General features: G+C 55.7%; 3 protein-coding genes and 1 long non-coding RNA gene across 28 annotated transcripts in view; 2 read left to right on the forward strand and 2 right to left on the reverse strand.

Annotated features, from left to right (window-relative positions):
- BCKDHA (branched chain keto acid dehydrogenase E1 subunit alpha) overlaps positions 1-10,557 on the forward strand; it is a 30,362-nt gene extending 19,805 nt beyond the window's left edge. For 2 of the 15 annotated variants that reach the window (XM_028839782.2, XM_077983049.1), the window contains 5 exons: positions 4,745-4,906; positions 7,705-7,911; positions 8,170-8,311; positions 8,539-8,710; positions 9,994-10,557. In XM_028839782.2, the coding sequence (XP_028695615.2) occupies positions 4,745-4,906; positions 7,705-7,911; positions 8,170-8,311; positions 8,539-8,710; positions 9,994-10,164 (854 nt within the window). In that variant the 3' untranslated portion in view covers positions 10,165-10,557. Of the gene's footprint in view, positions 1-4,744; positions 4,993-7,667; positions 8,015-8,134; positions 8,359-8,462; positions 9,029-9,258 lie in introns of all 15 variants that reach the window. The other 13 variants (XR_013410712.1, XR_013410714.1, XR_013410713.1 and 10 more) reach the window with 13 other exon arrangements.
- On the forward strand, positions 54-3,167 carry LOC144337532 (uncharacterized). Its single transcript, XR_013410735.1, has 2 exons — positions 54-1,910; positions 2,572-3,167. It is a non-coding gene; the product is annotated as an uncharacterized LOC144337532 (long non-coding RNA).
- Positions 10,558-10,912: 355 nt separating the features above from the next.
- B3GNT8 (UDP-GlcNAc:betaGal beta-1,3-N-acetylglucosaminyltransferase 8) lies at positions 10,913-14,281 on the reverse strand. Its single transcript, XM_015124102.3, has 3 exons — positions 14,148-14,281; positions 12,848-13,122; positions 10,913-12,374 (listed from the first exon to the last, which is right to left on the reverse strand). Exon 3 carries the CDS (start codon positions 12,340-12,342, stop codon positions 11,149-11,151), a length of 1,194 nt encoding a protein of 397 aa, XP_014979588.1. The 5' UTR covers positions 12,343-12,374; positions 12,848-13,122; positions 14,148-14,281; the 3' UTR covers positions 10,913-11,148.
- A 3,181-nt stretch (positions 14,282-17,462) lies between these two features.
- The window catches only part of DMAC2 (distal membrane arm assembly component 2), an 87,565-nt gene continuing 86,101 nt past the window's right edge, over positions 17,463-18,926 (reverse strand). For all 11 annotated transcript variants that reach the window (XM_077983111.1, XM_077983110.1, XM_015124109.3 and 8 more), the window contains one exon: positions 17,463-18,545. In XM_077983111.1, coding sequence (XP_077839237.1) covers positions 18,368-18,545 — 178 coding nt within the window. In that variant the 3' untranslated portion in view covers positions 17,463-18,367. The remainder of the gene's footprint in view (positions 18,546-18,926) is intronic.

Raw genomic sequence — 18,926 nt, forward strand, 5'->3', positions numbered from 1 at the left:
TGAGCAGGAATGAGTGCCTGGGAGCGAAGGAGTGAGCCCAGGGAGCAGTGAGTGGGGTGTTCCAGGGAGCTTGTTGGTGTGGGGCCCTGCAAGGGGACTACCCTCTGAGTGTCAGCGAGCACTGATAGGGCTAGGAAGGCACATCTTAACCCTTTGTCTTAGATGCTGCACAGCCTGGGGCAAGTTGCTTAACTGCCCGGTGCCTCTGTTTCCTCATTCATAAGGGGGATGGTAGCCCTTCCCAAGACAGCTGTTGAGGGGAGTCTTGGGGCAGTTGGCACAGTGCCCTCAGCACAGAGTGAGCGCTCAGGGGCAGGGGTTGGTGTCATGATTGGGGCCTCACCCTGGGACAGCCCTTCCGCCAGGCCAGACCACGTGGCTGTCCAGAGCCCCCATGGACCAGCATGACTTGCAGCCTGCTCCTGGACTGTCTACTGCTCACAGCTGGACCAGGCCCCTGGCCCCACATGCTCTAGGAGGGCAAACGCCCTGTGATGTTTGTCAGGTTGAGTGTCATCCATGCGGAAAATGAGATTTCCAGACGCCGGGCAGCAAGCTGGGGCCCCACCAGCTGTGCTGAGCGCTGCACCTGTTTTTGCTGAAGGGGTCTCTTTTGTGAGGGCACCAGGCAGGACTGAGCAAGCCTCATGGGAATCATGGGAGCCACTGAGCTCTCCACACAGGAGAGAGTGACTGTCCAGCACTGAGGGTCAGCAGAAGTGTCTGGGCAGCTGCAAATGGGACTCGTGCAGAGGCAGCATGGTGCAGGCTAAGGAGTTGAGTCAGACCCACTCTAGGCTTCACTTGGCAGGCCGCTTGCCTTGGTGACGCTGTCTGTCATCTGTGAAGTGAGAAGAGTGGTCTTCATCATGATAGGTAGCGTTTCCCTGGGCTCTTGACACCAGAGTGCTGTTCTTTTATTCTTCTCCTTTATTTTTATTTTATTTTTTTTGAGATGGAGTCTTGCTCTGTCGCCCAGGCTGGAGTGCAGTGGTGTGATCTCGGCTCACTGCAAGCTCCGCCTCCTGGGTTCACGCCATTCTCCTGCCTCAGCCTCCCGAGTAGCTGGGACTACAGGTGCCCGCCACCACACCTGGCTAACTTTTTTGTAATTTTAGTAGAGATGGGGTTTCACTGTGTTAGCCAGGATGGTCTTGATCTCCTGACCTCGTGATCCACCCTGCTTGGCCTCCCAAAGTGCTGGGATTACAGGCATGAGCCACTGTGCCTGGCGGTTTTTTTTTTTTTTTGAGGTGGAGTCTCACTCTGTCACCCAGGCTGGAGTGCGATGGCGCAGTCTTGGCTCACTGCAGCCTCTTGTCTCCCAGGTTCAGGTGGTTCTTCTGTCTCAGCCTCCTGAGTAGCTGGAATTACAGGCATGCACCACGATGCCTGGCTAATTTTTGTATTTTCAGTAGAGACGGGGTTTCACCACGTTGGTCAGGCTGGTTTCAAACTCCTAACCTCGAGTGATTCATTTGCCTTGGCCTCCCAAAGTGCTGGGGATTACAGGCGTTAGCCACCATGCCCAGCCAGCCAAGGTGCTGTTATAAGTGCTCTTTAGCCTTGGAGATTGTCATTTCCCCTCACCACACTGCAGAGCAAGGGCACACTGGGTGAGGTTAGGGCAGGCCCCGATGGTGTTGCCTCATTGAGGCACCTCCCGCATCCATGTGAGGCAGGAGAGGCAGGCATTACCGTCAACTCTAAAAGCCAGGTAAGAACCTGAGTCAACAGAGGTTAGGTCACGGGCTCAGGCCATGTTCTCCTAAGGAGTGGAGCTGAGTCCTTGCATGGCTGTCTGACCCAGAGATAGCTCTTGGCTGTCCTCCCAGAGCTATACGTGGTGTGTCAGTGGTGGCACCGGCAGGGAGTGGCACCCAGTGAAAAGGAGTGTTAAGAGGAAGCAGGTGCCAGGTGTGGTGGCTCACGCCTGTAATCCCAGCACTTTGGGTTGCCGAGGTGAGAGGATTGCTTGAGCCCAGGAATTTGATACCAGCCTGGGCAACATGGCGAGACCCCCATCGCTGAAAAATTCAAAAATTAGCCAGGCATGGTGGTGCACACCTGTAGTCCCAGCTACTCAGGAGGCTGAGTGGGAGGATTGCTTGAGCCCGGGAGTTCAAGACTGCAGTGATCTATGTTTCCACCACCGAACTCCAGTTTGGGTGACAGAGTGAGATCCTGTCTCTGAGACCAACAAGAAAAGAGGTGGCAGGTGTCAAGCAAGAGCAGCAGTTCCCACTGGACTTGGAGTTTCCTGGTGCAAATCAGCCTGTGAGTCTGTATTTTCTTTTTCTTTGAGACGGGGTCTCACTCTGTCACCCAGGTTGAAGTGCGGTGGCATGATCTCGGCTCATGCAACCTCTGCCTCTTAGGATCAAGTGATCCTCCCACCTCAGCCTCCTAAATAGCTGGGACCACAGGTGCACACCACCACACCTGGCTAATTGTTTTTTTTTTTATTTATTTTTCGTAGAGATGGGGTTTCACCGTGTTGCCCAGGCTGGTCTCAAACTCCTGAGCTCAAGTGATCCACTGCCTCACCCTTCCAAAGTGCTGGGATTACAGGCATGAGCCACTGCACCTGGCAAGTTTGTACTTTTAGCACCTTCCTCGCCCCTACCCAGTCCTTCTCATGTGGGTGGACCCAGTACCACATTCTGAGAAAGCCTGATTCCAAGATCCTGTATCAGTGCCTTGGACCTTCTTTGGCCCTCTACAAGGCCTTTCTTTCCCTCTTTAACCAGAGCAACTCCTGTTTCCATCTGTTACATATGCACCACAGCCACATGTTATGTGGATTTGTGTTATGTCCATTCAAAAGCATGTGTGAGAAAATACCAATAGGCCAGGCGCGGTGGCTCAAGCCTGTAATCCCAGCACTTTGGGAGGCCAAGACGGGCGAATCACGAGGTCAGGAGATCGAGACCATCCTGGCTAACACGGTGAAACCCCGTCTCTACTAAAAAATACAAAAAAAACTAGCCGGGCGAGGTGGTGGGCGCCTGTAGTCCCAGCTACTCGGGAGGCTGAGGCAGGAGAATGGCATAAACCCGGGAGGCGGAGCTTGCAGTGAGCTGAGATCCGGCCACTGCACTCCAGCCTGGGCGACAGAGCGAGACTCTGTCTCAAAAAAAAAAAAAAAAAAAAAAAAAAAAAGAAAATACCAATAAACCTGTATTAAAGTTGAAGTAATGCTAATCACCCTCAACTCTAACTAAAATATTAACAAGTGGGCCGGGCGCGGTGGCCCATGTCTGTAATTGCAGCACTTTGGGAGGCTGAGGCGGGTGGATCACCTGAGGTCGGGAGTTTGAGACCAGCCTGACCAACATGGAGAAACCCCGTCTCTACTGAAAATACAAAAATTAGCTGGATGTGGTGGCGCATGCCTGTAATCCCAGCTACTCAGGAGGCTGTGGCAGGAGAATCGCTTGAACCCGGGAGGCAGAAGTTGCAGTGAGCCAAGATTGTGCCATTGCATTCCGGGCAACAAGAACAAAACTCCACCTCAAAAAAAAAAAAAAAAAAAAAAAAGCCAGGTGTAGTGGTGCACACCTGGAATCCCAGCTATTTGAGAGGCTGAGGCACAAGAATTGCTTGAACTAGAAGGCGGAGGTTGCAGTGAGCTCAGGTTGCACCACTGCACTCCAGCCTGGGTGGCCGAGCCAGACTCTGTCTCAAAAAAAAAAAAAAAAAAAAAAACCGGTAACTGCTGTGTGTAATGTGATCACCATTAAATTTGTATCTAAAGACGGGGTTCTGCAGTAAAGAAAGGGTTTGGAAAGCACTGTACTAGAGAGCTCCCTCTGAATAATGTTCCTGGTCTGAGTGCTTGCAGCATTGATCCACAGCGCTGCCCCTAAGGTGTGGATGTGAAGATTGTCTCACTATCCAGGTGGGGCAAAGAGCTTGTCCGAGGGCAATCCCAAACCCCCTTCTGTCTTCTAACTCAGGAGGAAGGGCCGCCTTCACCTGGAGCGGTTCCCTTTGATGGGCAGGTGGGCGTTCACCAGAGGTTTTGTTTGAAGAAAGGGTTTTACTGCCGTACGTGGGTTAGAGTACTTCTTCTGTAGTCTAGAAGTTGTAAATTAGTGGTCTATGCTGTTATTTGGTTCATAACGATGATGTTTTTCTTTTTTTTTTTTTCGAGATAGGGTCTTGCTTTGTAGCTCGGATTGGAGTGCAGTGGCACAATCTCAGCTGCCTGCAGCCTTGAACTTCTGGGCTGAAGCAGTCCTCTGTCTCAGCCTCCCAAGTAGCTGGAACCACAGGCGCACATCACCATGCCTGGCCAATGTTTTGATTTTTTTTTTTTTTTTTTTTTTTGTAGAAGCAAGGCCTCACTATGTTGCCCAGGCTGGTCTCCAACCCCTGGGCTGAAGCGATCCTTCAACGTCAGTCTCCCAAAGTGCTGGGATTACAGGCATGAGCCACCATGCCTGGCCATAGTGATGATTTATGGTTAGAATATTTCTTAAAGGTAATTGAATTAGTTGAAAGCACTTAAAGACCAGACAGTGTCTCACTAAGAGGAAGAAAGAAAAAGGCTAGATTTCTGCTTTCTTTTGAAAAATCAGATTGGCCTTGCTGGGCAGTCAGTCAGTCTGAACATCAGTCTCCCTCTTAAAAACAAGGCCGAGCTTTCCTGTCTGTCTGCCGGCATGCTGCGGGTCACCCACGGGCCGATCTGACCCCCTGCACTGCCCACTCAGCTAACCATTGCCTCCTCCCCTCCTAGGTGTGCTGATGTATCGCGACTACCCCCTGGAACTATTCATGGCCCAGTGCTATGGCAACATCAGTGACTTGGGCAAGGGGCGGCAGATGCCTGTCCACTACGGCTGCAAGGAACGCCACTTCGTCACTATCTCCTCTCCACTGGCCACACAGATCCCTCAGGGTGAGGATGCATGCCCTGGACCTTGCACACATGCAGACCAGTGTCACACCCCTGTCCAGGCCTCAGCTCTTCTGCCTCCCTTCTGGGTGGAATTCTGGGTTGGTGACACCACCAGAGCCCTGGTCTGTGCTCCAGACTTACTACTTTTTTTTTCTTTTTTTGAGACGGAGTCTTGCTCTGTTGCCCAGGCTAGAGTGCAGTGGTGCGATTGCAGCTCACTGCAGCCTCCTTCTCCCGGGTTCAAGCAATTCTCCTGCCTCAGCCTCCCAAGTAGCTGAGACTATAGGTGTGCACCATCACGCCCAGCTAAGTTTTGTATTTTTAATAGAGACAGGGTTTCACCATGTTGGCCGGGCTGGTCTCAAACACCTTGCCTCAGCTAGTGCTAGGATTACATGCATGATTCACTGTGCCCAGCCCACTTTTTTTTTTTTTTGTCTGAGACAGGGTTTCACTCTCATCAGCCAGGTTGGAGTGCAATGGTGTGATCTTGGCTCACTGTAACCTCCACCTCCCAGGCTCAAGTGATTCTCCTGCCTTAATCTCCTGAGTAGCTGGGATTATGGGCATATGCCACTCCACCTGGCTAATTTTTTGTATTTTTTGTAGAGATAAGGTTTCACCGTGTTGGCCAGGCTGGTCTTGAACCTGAGCTCAAGTGACCTACCTGCCTTGGCCTGTCAAAGTGCTGGGATTACAGATGTGAGCTACTGTACCCGGCCTGTGTTCCAGGCTTGGAATGCACCTCTTGTCTGGGACCCTTCAGAAGAGGGCTCTGTTGCTGTCCCCACCCCATTCAGGGGCCTGAAGCCTGTGCGACCACACTCTGGATTTCCCAACCACATGCCCACTGCGTTTGTCTGCTCACAAACACAGCCAACATGTGCACCAGGTTCCACTGTGCCAGTGCTTCACATTCATCGTCCAATAGGACCCTCATTGTGGCCATGGGGACAGAGGTTATTATTTGCTCTTGTTCCTGTTTTCAAGAGCAGGAGGCCCATGTTTTGTGTGTGAGAGAGAGAGAGCAAGCGAGTGGGAAAAAAAAGTGCAGGAAGCCTGGCTAACATGGCAAAGCCCTGTCCCTACTAAACATACACAAATTAGCTTGGTGTGGTGATGCACACCTGTGATCCTAGCTACTTGGGAGGCTGAAGCAGGAGGATCGCTTGAACCTGGGAGGCAGAGGTTGCAGTGAGCTGAGATTGTGCCGTTGCACTCTAGCCAAAGTGAGATCCTGTCTCAAAACAAAAAAAAAAAAAAAAAGGAAATTGAAGTCAAAGAGGGAAGTCACTCACTAACGGTCGTATAGCACAGAGGGAGAGGAGCAGGGACTCAAGTCATGGACTGTGTACCTCCAGAGCCTGGGTTCTTGGCCCTGACCTTTGTCTTCCTCAGTCCTTAGAGTCAAGCAAGCTTCCCCAAAGCTTACTGTAGGTGCCCTGAAGCCCCTTCCCTTATAAAAGGCTTGTTTGGGAAGCAAACCCACCGGGTGCCAGGCCTGCACCCTCATAGCGTGGAGAACAAGGAAGCCCCTTTCTGCCCTCTGGGGCCTGTAGCCTGATCTAGGGTTGGTCTGGGCTCTGGCTTCTTTGCCCTAGGGCAGCTGAGATGCATGAGTTTGTGTCTCTCCAGGCCTCAGCACTGTGCCCGGCACAGTAGAAGGCTCCACACCCCTTAGCTCATACTGTTCTTCTGTTGGGAAACAAGAAGCAGTTTGAGCCTTTTAGGTGGGACGTGGGCAGGGAAGCTTTCTCAGACGAGGAGGCATTTAGGGGGCATTTGAACTAAAGGTAATAGGGTTTCCACAAGGCTGGCACCTGCCCCTAACCTTCCCTCTGGGTCCCTGCTAAGTCACTTCAAATGTAAGAAGTTCCTGCCATGTGCTGGTGCCACTCCAAGTACAGGGAACAAAAGCAACGCAAACCTCAGCCTTCCAGGTGCTGCCATCGTGGTGGGGGAGATGGACAGTAACAAAGATGGAGAGGGAATGCCTGGAGTATATGAGGGTGGGGGTTCTGTAGGGAGCAGCCAAGCCAGTGGGGCGTGGTACACTGTGGGGGTAGCTGGGGGCCATCACTACACTGAAGTATGGACCAGAGGAAGTGAGGGAGGGAGCTGTGTGGTGTCTTGAGGCAGGTGTGAGCCTGGTGTGTTTGAAGAGCAGGGAGGAGCCCAGAGGGGCAGGTGTGGAGTGAGCGGGTATGGGGTGAGCAGGTGTGGGGTGGTTGGAGGTAAAGTCCAGAGGTGGTGGGAGGGGTGCAGATGGTGCAGGTTGGGTGGGGCCTCAAGGCCTTTGCCTTTTGCAGGGATGTTGACTTTTACTTACACTGGGACAGGAGCCGTGGGTGGGGAGGAGTCTGCTCCTCCTTGGCCTGGCTCACCTCTTCATGGAATCCGCAGGCCTCCCTGTGGGTAACAGATTGGGCAGTGTGTGAAGGGCTAGTAAGGAGGCTGCTCGGTAACTTGGGCTTGACAAGGGTGGTGCTGAGGAGGAGGTGAGAGGGGTCAGGTTCTGAAGGTGGAGCAGATGTGGGGGATGGTGGGAAGTCTTGTTGGAGATGATGCTGGAGTCTTCAGCCTGAGCAGTTGGAAGGGTGGAGCTGCTCTCAGCTGAGCGGGAGGAGACCTGGATGGGCAGATGCTGGGGGCATCAGGAGCTCAGGTGTTTTCTTTCCCCTTGAAGCCTGGTGACCGCTGGCCTGAGCCTCAGAGCCCTGGGTCGTGTGAGTGTGAATGAGTGTGAGTGAGTGCGTGTAAGTCTTCGCCCCTGCTCACCACCCTCTCATCCCCTGCAGCGGTGGGGGCAGCCTACGCAGCCAAGCGGGCCAATGCCAACAGGGTCGTCATCTGTTACTTCGGTGAGGGGGCGGCCAGCGAGGGGGATGCCCACGCCGGCTTCAACTTCGCGGCCACACTTGAGTGCCCCATCATCTTCTTCTGCCGGAACAATGGCTACGCCATCTCCACGCCCACCTCCGAGCAGTATCGCGGCGATGGCATTGGTATGGACGCTACTGGCTGCTCCCCACCCCGCCGGGATCATCTCCTTCCCTCTCCCATCCCCCCACCTTCCTGCCACCCCTGCCCTCCTTCCTGGTCCTTCCTGTGTCCTGTGGTGTCTGGCACTTGGTCAGCCACAGGAGTCGAGGTCCTGAGCACTCAGCCTTGCTCTCTCTGTCCTCTCCCTGCTCGTCCCCTTGGCCTTGTGCATGTTCCTCATCTCAGCCCTGGCCTGACCCGCCTTCTCTGTGTCCCCACAGCGGCACGAGGCCCCGGGTATGGCATCATGTCAATCCGCGTGGATGGTAATGATGTGTTTGCTGTGTACAATGCCACAAGGGAGGCCCGACGGCGCGCTGTGGCAGAGAACCAGCCCTTCCTCATCGAGGCCATGACCTACAGGTACCCGCCGCTCCCCCATCAGCACCCCCACAGCGCTGACAGCCACTGTAGCACCTTCCTCATATCGATCACTGTCTCCAAAACATGGCCTTATCACCTGATGTTGCATTTCCCCCTTGCCTTTATTCCGTTTCCACTCCTCCTTCCCTAGTCCATCCCCCATCCTCCCTCCTGACCCCCACTCCAGGGAGCCCCACACTGACCTGGGGCCCTTTGCCCCTATGCAGGATCGGGCACCACAGCACCAGTGACGACAGTTCGGCGTACCGCTCGGTGGACGAGGTCAATTACTGGGACAAGCAGGACCACCCCATCTCCCGGCTGCGGCACTACCTGCTGAGCCAAGGCTGGTGGGATGAGGAGCAAGAGAAGGCCTGGAGGAAGCAGTCCCGCAAGAAGGTGAGGGCACCCCGCCCAGGAGGGTGTGGTGGGGGCTGCTGTGGCCTGCAGAGCTCGGGAAGGATTTGCGGGACACTGAACTGGGAGGCTCAGGGATAACCCCAGTGATGTCTCAGATGTGGCCTGTGGAGCCAGGCTGCTGGGGCCATGTGTGTCCTGGCTCTGTGTCCTCGGCACGTTGCCCTCCACTTCCTTGTCTTTGAAGGGGGATGCTGGTGGTGCCCATTTCAGAAACTGGTTTGAGGCTGGGCCTGGTAGCTCACGCCTGTAATCCCAGCACTTTGGGAGGCCGAGGTGGCAGATCACTTAAGGTCAGGAGCTCGAGAACAGCCTGGCCAACATGGTCAAACCCTGTCTCTACTAAAAATACAAAAATTAGGGCTGGGCGCGGTGGCTCATGCGTTTAATCTCAGCACTTTGGGAGGCCAAGGCGGACGGATCACCTGAAGTCAGGAGTCTGAGACCAGCCTGGCCAAGATGGTGAAACCTTGTCTCTAATAAAAATACAAAAATGAGCCGGGCATGGTGGCGGGTGCCTGTAATCCCAGCTACTCGGGAGGCTGAGGCAGGAGAATTGCTTGAACCTGGGCGGCAGAGGTTGCAGTTAGCTGAAATCGTACCATTGCACTCCAACCTGGGCAACAACAGTGAGACTCCATCTCAAAAAAAAAAAAAAAAATTAGCCAGGTGTGGTGATGTGCACCTGTAGTCCCAGCTACTTGGGAAGGTGAAGCAGGAGAATCGCTTGAACCTGGGAGGCAGAACTTGCAGTGATCCGAGATGGCGCCACTGCACTCCAGCCTGGGCAACAGAGTGAGACTATCTCTTAAAAAAAAAAAAAAAAAAAAGAAGAAGCTGGTTTGAGGAGTAGGTGGCGAACCGTGTGCAGTGTATGTGCCCTGCCCAGAATCAGTGTGCCACCCTCCCTGGCCTGGTCATTAGGAGCCAGGAGCCTTGCAACCCAGCGGTGAGGGCAGCACCCAGCATAGGGCAGCACTGTGCGTCCAGTCCCTGCCTTTCTCTGTGCCTCAGTTTCCTCATTGCTCAGCTGCCTACCTCTTAGGGCTGCTGAAAGCCTTAAATGAATCCACACACTTGCATAGCACCTGATCCCTGCTAGGATTTGGGGTTTTTCGTTACACCTCTGCTAGGATGATCATTTCCATTGTCCAGGTGGGAACACAAAGGCTTGGAGTGGTTAACTCCTTGCCGAGGCCCCGCAGGAGGAGGCAGGGCCCTGCATGGGAGGCCGGCTGCCTGCCCACTGCCCCATGTCCCCACAGGTGATGGAGGCCTTTGAGCAGGCAGAGCGGAAGCCCAAACCCAACCCCAACCTGCTCTTCTCAGACGTGTATCAGGAGATGCCCGCCCAGCTCCGCAAGCAGCAGGAGTCCCTGGCCCGCCACCTGCAGACCTACGGGGAGCACTACCCACTGGAGCACTTTGATAAGTGAGGCCTGCTCAGCCCACCCCCACCCGCCTTCAGCTACCCCGAGAGGTAGCCCACTCTAAGGGGAGCAGGGGGACCTGGCAGCACACTACCCTCTTCCCCAGTCAGCTCCCTCTAAAACACTCGGCGGCCCGGGCGGCTGCCGCTCTTCACCCCTGCTCCTCCAGGCTGTTACATTGTCGGGGGATAGGATCTGCTGCAGTTGCTGGGGCTCCGTCAGCCCCCTTTTCACCTGTTGTTACAGTGCCTTCTCCCAGGGGCTGGGTGAGGGGGTGTACAGGACTAGAAGCCCCTCTGGGTATGGGGTGGACATGGCAGGTCAGCCTGTGGAACTTGCGCAGGTGCGAGTGGCCAGCAGAGGTCACGAATAAACTGCATCTCTGCGCCTGGCTCTCTACCACCTCTGGTCTCTGTTTCCTGGAGTTTGGGGGTGATTTGAGGCCACCCCCAGCTTCTCCACCTTAGATAAATAAGGTCAAGGCCCTTGAGATACCTACTTCCCCCGGAAGCTTTCGCAAGCTGGAAGGTTAGCTCCAGCAGACAGGATGGGGGTGGGGGGATCCTCCAGAGATGGTCTCCTGCTCTCTCACAGAATGGGGCAAGTCTGCTGTCCAGCAGAGTGACGGGGAGCCCAGCAGAGCTAGCCCTGCCCAGCAAGGGTGCAGGGGAGCGTCCAGGATGAAGGTCAGGGTGTGGCCAAGCCCTGCTCCCCACCACTCCAGGGCCCCACAGTGAAAAAACAACCCCAGGCCTCAGAGTGGGGAGTGCATGTTTTTCAAAAACAAAAGTAGGCAAAAACAGCCCACCAGCCCATCTTTCCCGCCCAGGCCCCTGGCTGGGGAGGCCAAGGAGTGGCTTAAGTTGTCCAGCTTCTAGGCCCTCCTCCCTCCCATCAAGACCTGGAAGGAGGGGCTGAGCCAGGGGCAGGCCCCAGAGGCCCAGGCCAGGGCCCGGGCCAGGTCAGCACCTCCGCCCTCCCCACCGAGAGTCAGCACTGGAGCCTTGGGTCTTGCAGTTGTTTCCAGAGCCGAATGCTGGCCTGAGGGCCCAGGGGCCGTACTAGCAGCAGGTTGCGGAAAGCGCAGTGGTCCGCAGTGCGGTCTGCTGGCCAGGCTGTGAGGAAGCCTGGGTGGGCCTGGGGCACCAGGCCCAGGGCTCGGATGCAAAGGCCAGTGTAGACGTCCTCAATGGGGAAGGGTGCCACACGGGCTGCCGCCCGCAGCAGCCAGGGTGCCAGGCGCCCGGCAATGACGTAGCCACCCCCGCTTGCATAGGCTGGGTAGCCACCTTCGAAGAAGGACTCGGGCACGTAAAAGGGTCCTCCTGGCTTCCGGAGAGGCATGGCCTGCGTAAAGACCTCACCCAGGTAGAGGTTTCGGGCCGAGGCAGGTGGCAGGGCCCGCAGGTGAGCCAGCAGGGCAGGGGTGTGCACAAAGGCATCATCCTGGGCTCGCAGGACAAAACTCACGGCGGGGCAGTGGTGGCCCAGCCAGGCCAGCAGCAGCAGGTCTTTGAGCGTCTGGTTGAATGGGACGTCGAGGAAGTCCCAGAGCAGCAGGTCACTGTAGCGACGGCTCTCCCAGGCCACTAGTGAGTCTAGGTCAGGCCCTGCCTCACCCACCGGAGACCCTAGCAGGAAGAGCAGCCGGATCCCTGGAGCTGGACTGCCCCACGTCTCCCTCACGGCCTGTCGTTCTGCAAAGCGCCCTGGTTCTGACTTGACGGCCAACAGCAGGTAGGGGACATCAGTATCCGAGCAGCTGGAGACTTGGCCGCCACCACCTCCAGGCAGCCACTGTGGGAAGCTCCGGCAGGCTGCTGACAGCAGGAAACGACGGAGGTCCTTGGGGTAGGAGGTGAAGTCAGGGATCTCGGCGGCGGCGGCGGCCCCCCAAGCCTGGCAGCCCCCCGTTTCAGTGCTGTCCCCACTGGGCAGGGACCCCAGCCGCCACTGCTGCTGGTTCCAGTAAGCGAAGGGCAGCGGGCCAGTCTGGCCCAGGCGGGCGGAGAGGTTGGCAGGTAGGGTGGGCTCGGGGTTGGCTGGCGTGGGGCCTGGCGGGGTGCCCCGAGGGCTGGGGTAGGCCTTGCTGAGCCAGGACTCGGATGTCCACTCGATGTACACTTTGAGGCCCAGGAGTGTGAGCAGTGCTGACAGGCAGAGAAGGCACTTGGGGCAGCGCATGACCTGGCCCAGGGAAGGGGCGGCCGCGGGAGCTACAAGGGAGCCACAGGGGAGCCACGGAGGCCATTGGGGTGTGGGGATGGGCCTCCAGAGAGGGCCCAGCCAGGGCCCAGGCAGACAGCTTCACAATCTCCCATAGTCCCTGCCAACCCCCGTAACAGCTTCTCTCAGTCCCAGATCCTAAACAGCTCCCCTGACCCAGGGACCCCGTTGGTCCTTATTCCTAGACCTAGGAATCCCCCATTCCAATCCCATTCCAGCACCCTGTTCTTCCCACTCCGTCCAAATGTTTCCACCTTCCTAAGAGCCCAAGGGTCTACCTCTTCCCTGTCTCCATCCAGGACAAGGGACCCTGCCGTCTATCTCCTCCCTCTCCCTCCATTTATCGCCCTCACCAGGAAATCAGGAGCACGATTCCTAGCTCCCTGGGGTTAGAAACCCAGCGTGCCTCCCGCAACATCCCCACCCCAGGGACAGGGGAACCAGGGATCCCACGCCTTTTTACCTCTGGGTCTGGCTCCCACCAGCTCCGGGTGCTGGCCTCAGGTCAGGCCTCAGCTCCCTCTGATCTGCCTGCCCCAGCCCCTGCGTTGTCGACCGGCCAGGCCCAGCCCTGCCCAGCCAGTCCAGAGGGGCGGGGAGGGGAGCGGAGCGGGAGCAGGGAGGGCCCCAGGGGCCGGGGCGGGGCTGAGGCAGAAGGGAGGGAGGGAGGGAGGAGGGCAGGAGGCCGACCTGAGAGATGGAGCTCTGGCGTGTTAGGGCTGGTTTCTGGTAAGACAGCTGGGAAGGGTGCAGGGGGCAGCCACAGAAACAAGACGGGGGCGTTGCGAGGCCTAGGAGGGGAGAACCAGGGCCTGGGGAGGGAGGGGGTACCAGGGAGGGTGAGACTGAGGGCTGGGCCTGGGCTGGGGAGTGTCAGAGTGACCAGGGTGAGGCAGGGTCCCACTGAGGCAGAGATGGGGAGGCTGAGAGGCTGGCACCCGGCGGCGCCCATGGCCAGGAGGCGGCAGTGAATGTGCTGAGTGGGAAGGGATCGGCGGGCCCGCCAGAGAGAGGGATGTTTGTTGTGGCTGCCCAGTCAGGGTGGAGGGGGAAGGGGCTGGTGAGGAGGAGGAGAGACAGAGACATTGTGGAGAGGGAAGGGACGGCCCGGGAGCAGAGAGAGGAGAACTGGGGTGAGACAGGCGATGGAGAGAGCTGAGGGGGAGAGAGAGAAGACAGGAAAAGTGGGAAGGTGGCCAGGAGGGAGAGGGGGAGGGAAATGGAGATCCGAGAAAGATAAGGGGTTGCGGAAGCCCTGTGGGGTGCTCACGGGGGAAAGAGAGTTTGAGAGAGGCAGGTGGAGGGCAGAGGGGAGGGACTCAGGCTTCTGAGCCAGACCTGGGGAGTGAGTGGCGGAGAGGGAGCCAAGGGGAAGAACAGGAGAGGAAAAGACTGGAGCTTCAAGGGCAATAGAGGGTGACAGGGTGGGGCCCACAGGGAACCCCGGGAGCTAAGCTGACCCCCTGTACCTCCTCCACCCGGGCTGCCTGCCAGCAGGGTGGGAATCCGTTCCTACCTTACCCCCAACCTCCAGCCCTGGAGCCAGCCTCGCCCTGGGCCCCGCCCCTCCCCCAGGGGCGCTGTGACTCTGGGAACACTCACATCCAGCTCCCTGGGGCAGGAGAGGGTGTCTGCCTGTGTTTGCATCCCTGCCCTCCAGAGGTCCCTGCTGTTGGTACTGCATCAGCTCTCTAAAGACCTCCCAAGACATGGGGTGGGACTAAGGGGCTCCCACTAAGCCTGGGCTGACCCCTTCACTCCACCCTTGTTTGGGGGCAGGCCTGTCCCCATCATGGCAGGAACCCAGTCTGTCAGCAGCAGCAGTTGATCTGTCCAGCCCTGATTTCCTCCCCCCAAGTTTGAATAATGGAGCCTGTGGGAACAGCTGGAGGAAGAGAGTGGGGAGGAAGTGGTGAATGTTAATGGAATAATAGCTGGAGTGGGAAATGACAGCTAGGGGCTGGGGGCAGGAGCCCGAGCACCTCCTGAGGGAGTCTGCAAGTTCACTCTACCCTGGGGCTGGGAGAGAGGGACTCCAGACCCCTGGGCTCATCTAGCTTCTGGGGGCAGGGGGCGCTGCTCTTCCTGGAAGCATTAGGAAGCTTCGGAGGGGCCGGGTGCAGTGGCTCAAGCCTGTAATCCCAGCACTTTGGGAGGCTGAGACGGGCGGATCACGAGGTCAGGAGATCGAGACCATCCTGGCTGACACGGTGAAACCCCGTCTCTACTTTAAAAATACAAAAAACTAGCCGGGCGAGGTGGCGGCGCCTGTAGTCCCAGCTACTTGGGAGGCTGAGGCAGGAGAATTGCGTGAACCCGGGAGGCAGAGCTTGCAGTGAGCTGAGATCTGGCCACTGCACTCCAGCCTGGGCGGCAGAGCGAGACTCCGTCTCAAAAAAAAAAAAAAAAGGAAGCTTCGGAGGGTGCCTTTCTTTTTGCCTTTGCCATGTGCCTCAGCCTGGGTCCAATAAGGAGAGAGAAACCACACAGGAATGGGAATAGGGAAAGTTCAATATACAGAATGATTAACTCTACCATGGGATTGGCCAGTAAGGGGTGCCTTCTTGGGGAACATGGTTGGAGGGTGGACATGCTGGTGGAACATGATCATTCCAATCCAACACTTCCATCTCCCCAAGCCTTGGGACTCCCCTCATCCATCTTACGCTAGGGCAGTTCTGGTCTCTCTGCCTCATTAACTTTAGGCCACTGTTGGATCCAAGTTCCGGTTAGGTACCCAAGCAAGCTATTAGAACCACGTCCAGCTGCACAAGGTAACCCATGAAATCCAGAAGCTCTGGAAAGCGCACTGATGCCAGTAAATTTGGCCTGAGCTAGTGTTACATCCACCCTCATTGGTGTCACATGCTTAAAATCCACTTCTGCATGCATTCCCCAAGTTTCTGACTCTGTATATTTGCGAAGCCTTGTCATTCTCATCGTGTAAAAGCTGGCACCTGTCTACCTGGAGCAAGCCGATTTGACCCTAGGTATTTATGGGTCTAGAGGCAGCAAGGGGCGCTTGTGGTGAGTCTTAAGAAGAAAGGGGTGTATCCGTTATTTCTGTGTAAGAGCTGGCCATGAGAAAAAAAACTGGGGTGGGACAGTGGCTCACCCCTATAATCCCAGTACTCTGGGAGGCCAAGAGGGGAGGATCACTTGAGCCCAGGAGTTTGAGACCAGCCTGGGCAACATAGTGAGATCTTATCTCTAATTAAGAAAAAAAAAAAAAAGAATGGACAACCACTTTCAAGGTGTCTGCCCCTGGTGAGGTCATCACAAGATTTCTTTTTTTTTTTTTTTGAGACGGAGTCTCACTCTGTCACCCAGGCTGGAGTGCAGTGGTGTGATCTCCGCTCACTGCAAGCTCTGCCTCCCAGATTCACACCATTCTCCTGCCTCAGCCTCCCGAGTGGCTGGGACTACAGGCGCCTACCACCACGCCCGGCTAATTTTTTTGTATTTTTAGAAGAGATGGGGTTTCATCATGTTAGCCAGGATGGTCTTGATCTCCTGACCTCATGATCTGCCCGCCTTGGCCTCTCCAAGTGCTGGGATTACAGGCATGAGCCACCGCACCCGGCCTCTTTTTTTTTTTTGGCCTCTTTTTTTTTTTTTTTTTTTTTTTGAGACGGAGTCTCGCTCTGCCGCCCAGGCTGGAGTGCAGTGGCGCGATCTCGGCTCACTGCAAGCTCCGCCTCCCGGGTTCACGCCATTCTCCTGCCTCAGCCTCCTGAGTAGCTGGGACTACAGGTGCCCGCCACCGCGCCCGGCTAATTTTTTTTTTTTGTATTTTTAGTAGAGACGGGGTTTCACCGTGGTCTCGATCTCCTGACCTTGTGATCCGCCCGCCTCGGCCTCCCAAAGTGCTGGGATTACAGGCGTGAGCCACCGCGCCCGGCCCCTTTTTTTTTTTTGAGATAGAGTCTTGCACTATTGCCCAGGCTGGTGTGCAGTGGTGTGATCTCAGCTCACTGCAACCTCTCTGCCTCCTGGGTTTAAGTAATCCTCCTACTCGGGAGTGTTCAGCCTCCCAAGTAACTAGGATTACAGGCACCCGCCACCACGCCTAGCTAATTTTTTTGTATTTTTAGTAGAGATGGGGTTTTACTATGTTGGCCAGGCTGGTTTTGAACTTCTGACCTCATGATCCACCTTCCTTGGCCTCCTGAAGTGCTGGGATTACAGGCGTGAGCCCCTGCGCCGGGTCACATCACAGAGTTTCTAAGCAAAGGAAGGCTGGTAGGTTCCTCAGACACTGATAAGTCACTCGCTTGAAGTGACTTGGGGGTTCAAGATTGCCTGTTTACTCTGGGTCCAATTAGGTGACCCCATTCCAAAGAAGTAAAAACTTTTGGGCCAGGCATGGTGGCTCGTACCTGTAATCCCAGCACTTTGGGAGGCTGAGGCAGGTGGATCACCTGAGGCCAGGAGTTTGAGAACAGCGTGGCCAACATGGCAAAATGCTGTCTCTACTAAAAATACAAAAATTGGCTTGGTGTGGTGGTGCGTGCCTGTAATCCCAGCTACTTGGGAAGCTAAGGCAGGAGAATCGCTTGAAACCAGGAGGTGGAGGTTGCAGTGAGCCAAGAGATCGCACTACTGCACTCCAGCCTAGGCGACATAGTGAGACTGTATCAAAAACAAAATAACAAAAAACAAAAATGTGGGGGCTGTCATGGAAGCTGTCTAGTTCTCAGACTGTGACTTGAGCTGAGTTAGCAGACCCACGCTTGTCACTGTCTGTGGGCACTCAGGGGCACTCTGGAGAATCCATCCAATACCCAGTCTTTAGAATTGTCACAACTACCACAGCTGTTGAGCACAGCAGCCACAGGGGGTCCCAAGGCACGTGCCTCATCTCTGTCAACCACAGGCGCTTGTGGGATTATGATGCCATTGCATGCCTTGGGCCTCTGGCATCTGGTTTCCCATCAGCAAGAGCTCAGCACTGCGCCCAAGCCCAAAGGCACAACCAAACCAATCCTGGAATCCTATCTTAATAGTGTATTCCTGGGACACTCCAGGTATCAACTCTGTATTCATCAGGATGCAGTCAGGAGAGAAAAACCACAGAGTAACTTGAACAGGGAAAGTTTAATATAGAGAATTACTGGCTTTAACAGTGAACTGGAATGAGGGCTTCACTGGTGAAATGCTTCTGAATTGACTGGAAATCCATCTGGGGTGCTGGGGAATGTTATTCCCAGAGAGGTGCCTCAGTGGAGGTGCTGTGTCTCCTACGCAACTTCTGGGGGCTGGAGGGTGCCAAGGGCAGCTGCTGACCGCCTGGTGCTTCAGGAGCTGGGTGCTGGGGAAGCCACACGCACCGCGGGGTCCAGAGGCGGAAGCACAACCAACAGGAACCAGGAAGGAGGCGCCTTTCCTCCTGTAATGCCTGTTTGGTGCCCTCTACTGACAAAGCTTATCCCCTTTCTACAGAAACGCAGACCAAAAAAGCTGAATTTGGAATATAAAGTCAATAAATCCATAACCAGCAATACCATGGGGCCTGGGGTGTGCTGGCCTTTAGTGAGTGGGGCAAAGGATGCTGCACGTCCTGTAGTGAGCAGAGAGGCCCTGTACGGGGGAGAACCATCCCTGTAAAGTGTCAGTAGCAGCTCCTGTGTCAGTCAGGGGCCCTGCAAGAAATGGCAGTGCACTCACATAAGGACAGTTTGAGAAGAGTCTCTTGACAAGGTGAGTGTGGCTCTCTGCAGCTACTGACAGCCTGAGACTTTACCTCCCCAGGCCTGAAGAGGGGCATGGAAAGGGCTGTCTGAGGGTGACAGGAGCTGTGACCTTTAGCCAAGGGCAGCCAGGAATAAATACTGGGACTTCATGCTCTCTCCCTGTGATTGGCCAGCACCATTCCCCCACCCCCATGTTGAGTGAAGACAAATGGAAGCCAGAAGTGTGGCGAGCTACCAGACATTCCATGCAGCCCGCTGAGAAGCCACTCGAGTGGGGACAGGGCTGAAGGCTAGGCAGGGACAGGGCTGGCTGTGTCCTGAGGCTGCTCCTCTGGCCCCAACTTCAGGCCCTCGGCCCAGTCGACCCCCACAACCTGGCAATTGGGCAGCATCTCCTCCACTAAGATCTGAGTGAGGCCTGGGTTGGACACGGCAGGGAGGTCCGAGATGTCCAGCCTGCGGAGGTTCCTGAAAAAGGGGGAGAAGGACAGGAAGCCAGTGTAAGGACAGTGTGTGTGTGTATAGGGAGGTACTGGCCCCAAATTTCAACCTTAGCTTCCTAAAATAAAATCTTTATAGCTGTCCAGGCACACGAAGCCCAGTGTGTTAACTGCAAATACGCAACTCTAGCTCCTACTGTTCTGCAACAGCATCGATATCATAGAGTTTTGACTAAAACAAAAAGGAAGAAAAACCAGGAGTCATTTAATTCTTCCAGAGACTCACTGTGACTACTCATCTACCACAAATACTCTAGGTCTGTGATGGAGGTAGGGGGATATGAGAACTGCCCAACACTGCTCCTCCCCACTTCCTCTCCTGCATCTGTGTGAGGTGGGAGAGGTGCCT

The sequence above is a fragment of the Macaca mulatta genome, chromosome 19 (assembly GCF_049350105.2).
Source record: "Macaca mulatta isolate MMU2019108-1 chromosome 19, T2T-MMU8v2.0, whole genome shotgun sequence".
Taxonomy (NCBI): Eukaryota; Metazoa; Chordata; class Mammalia; order Primates; family Cercopithecidae; genus Macaca; species Macaca mulatta.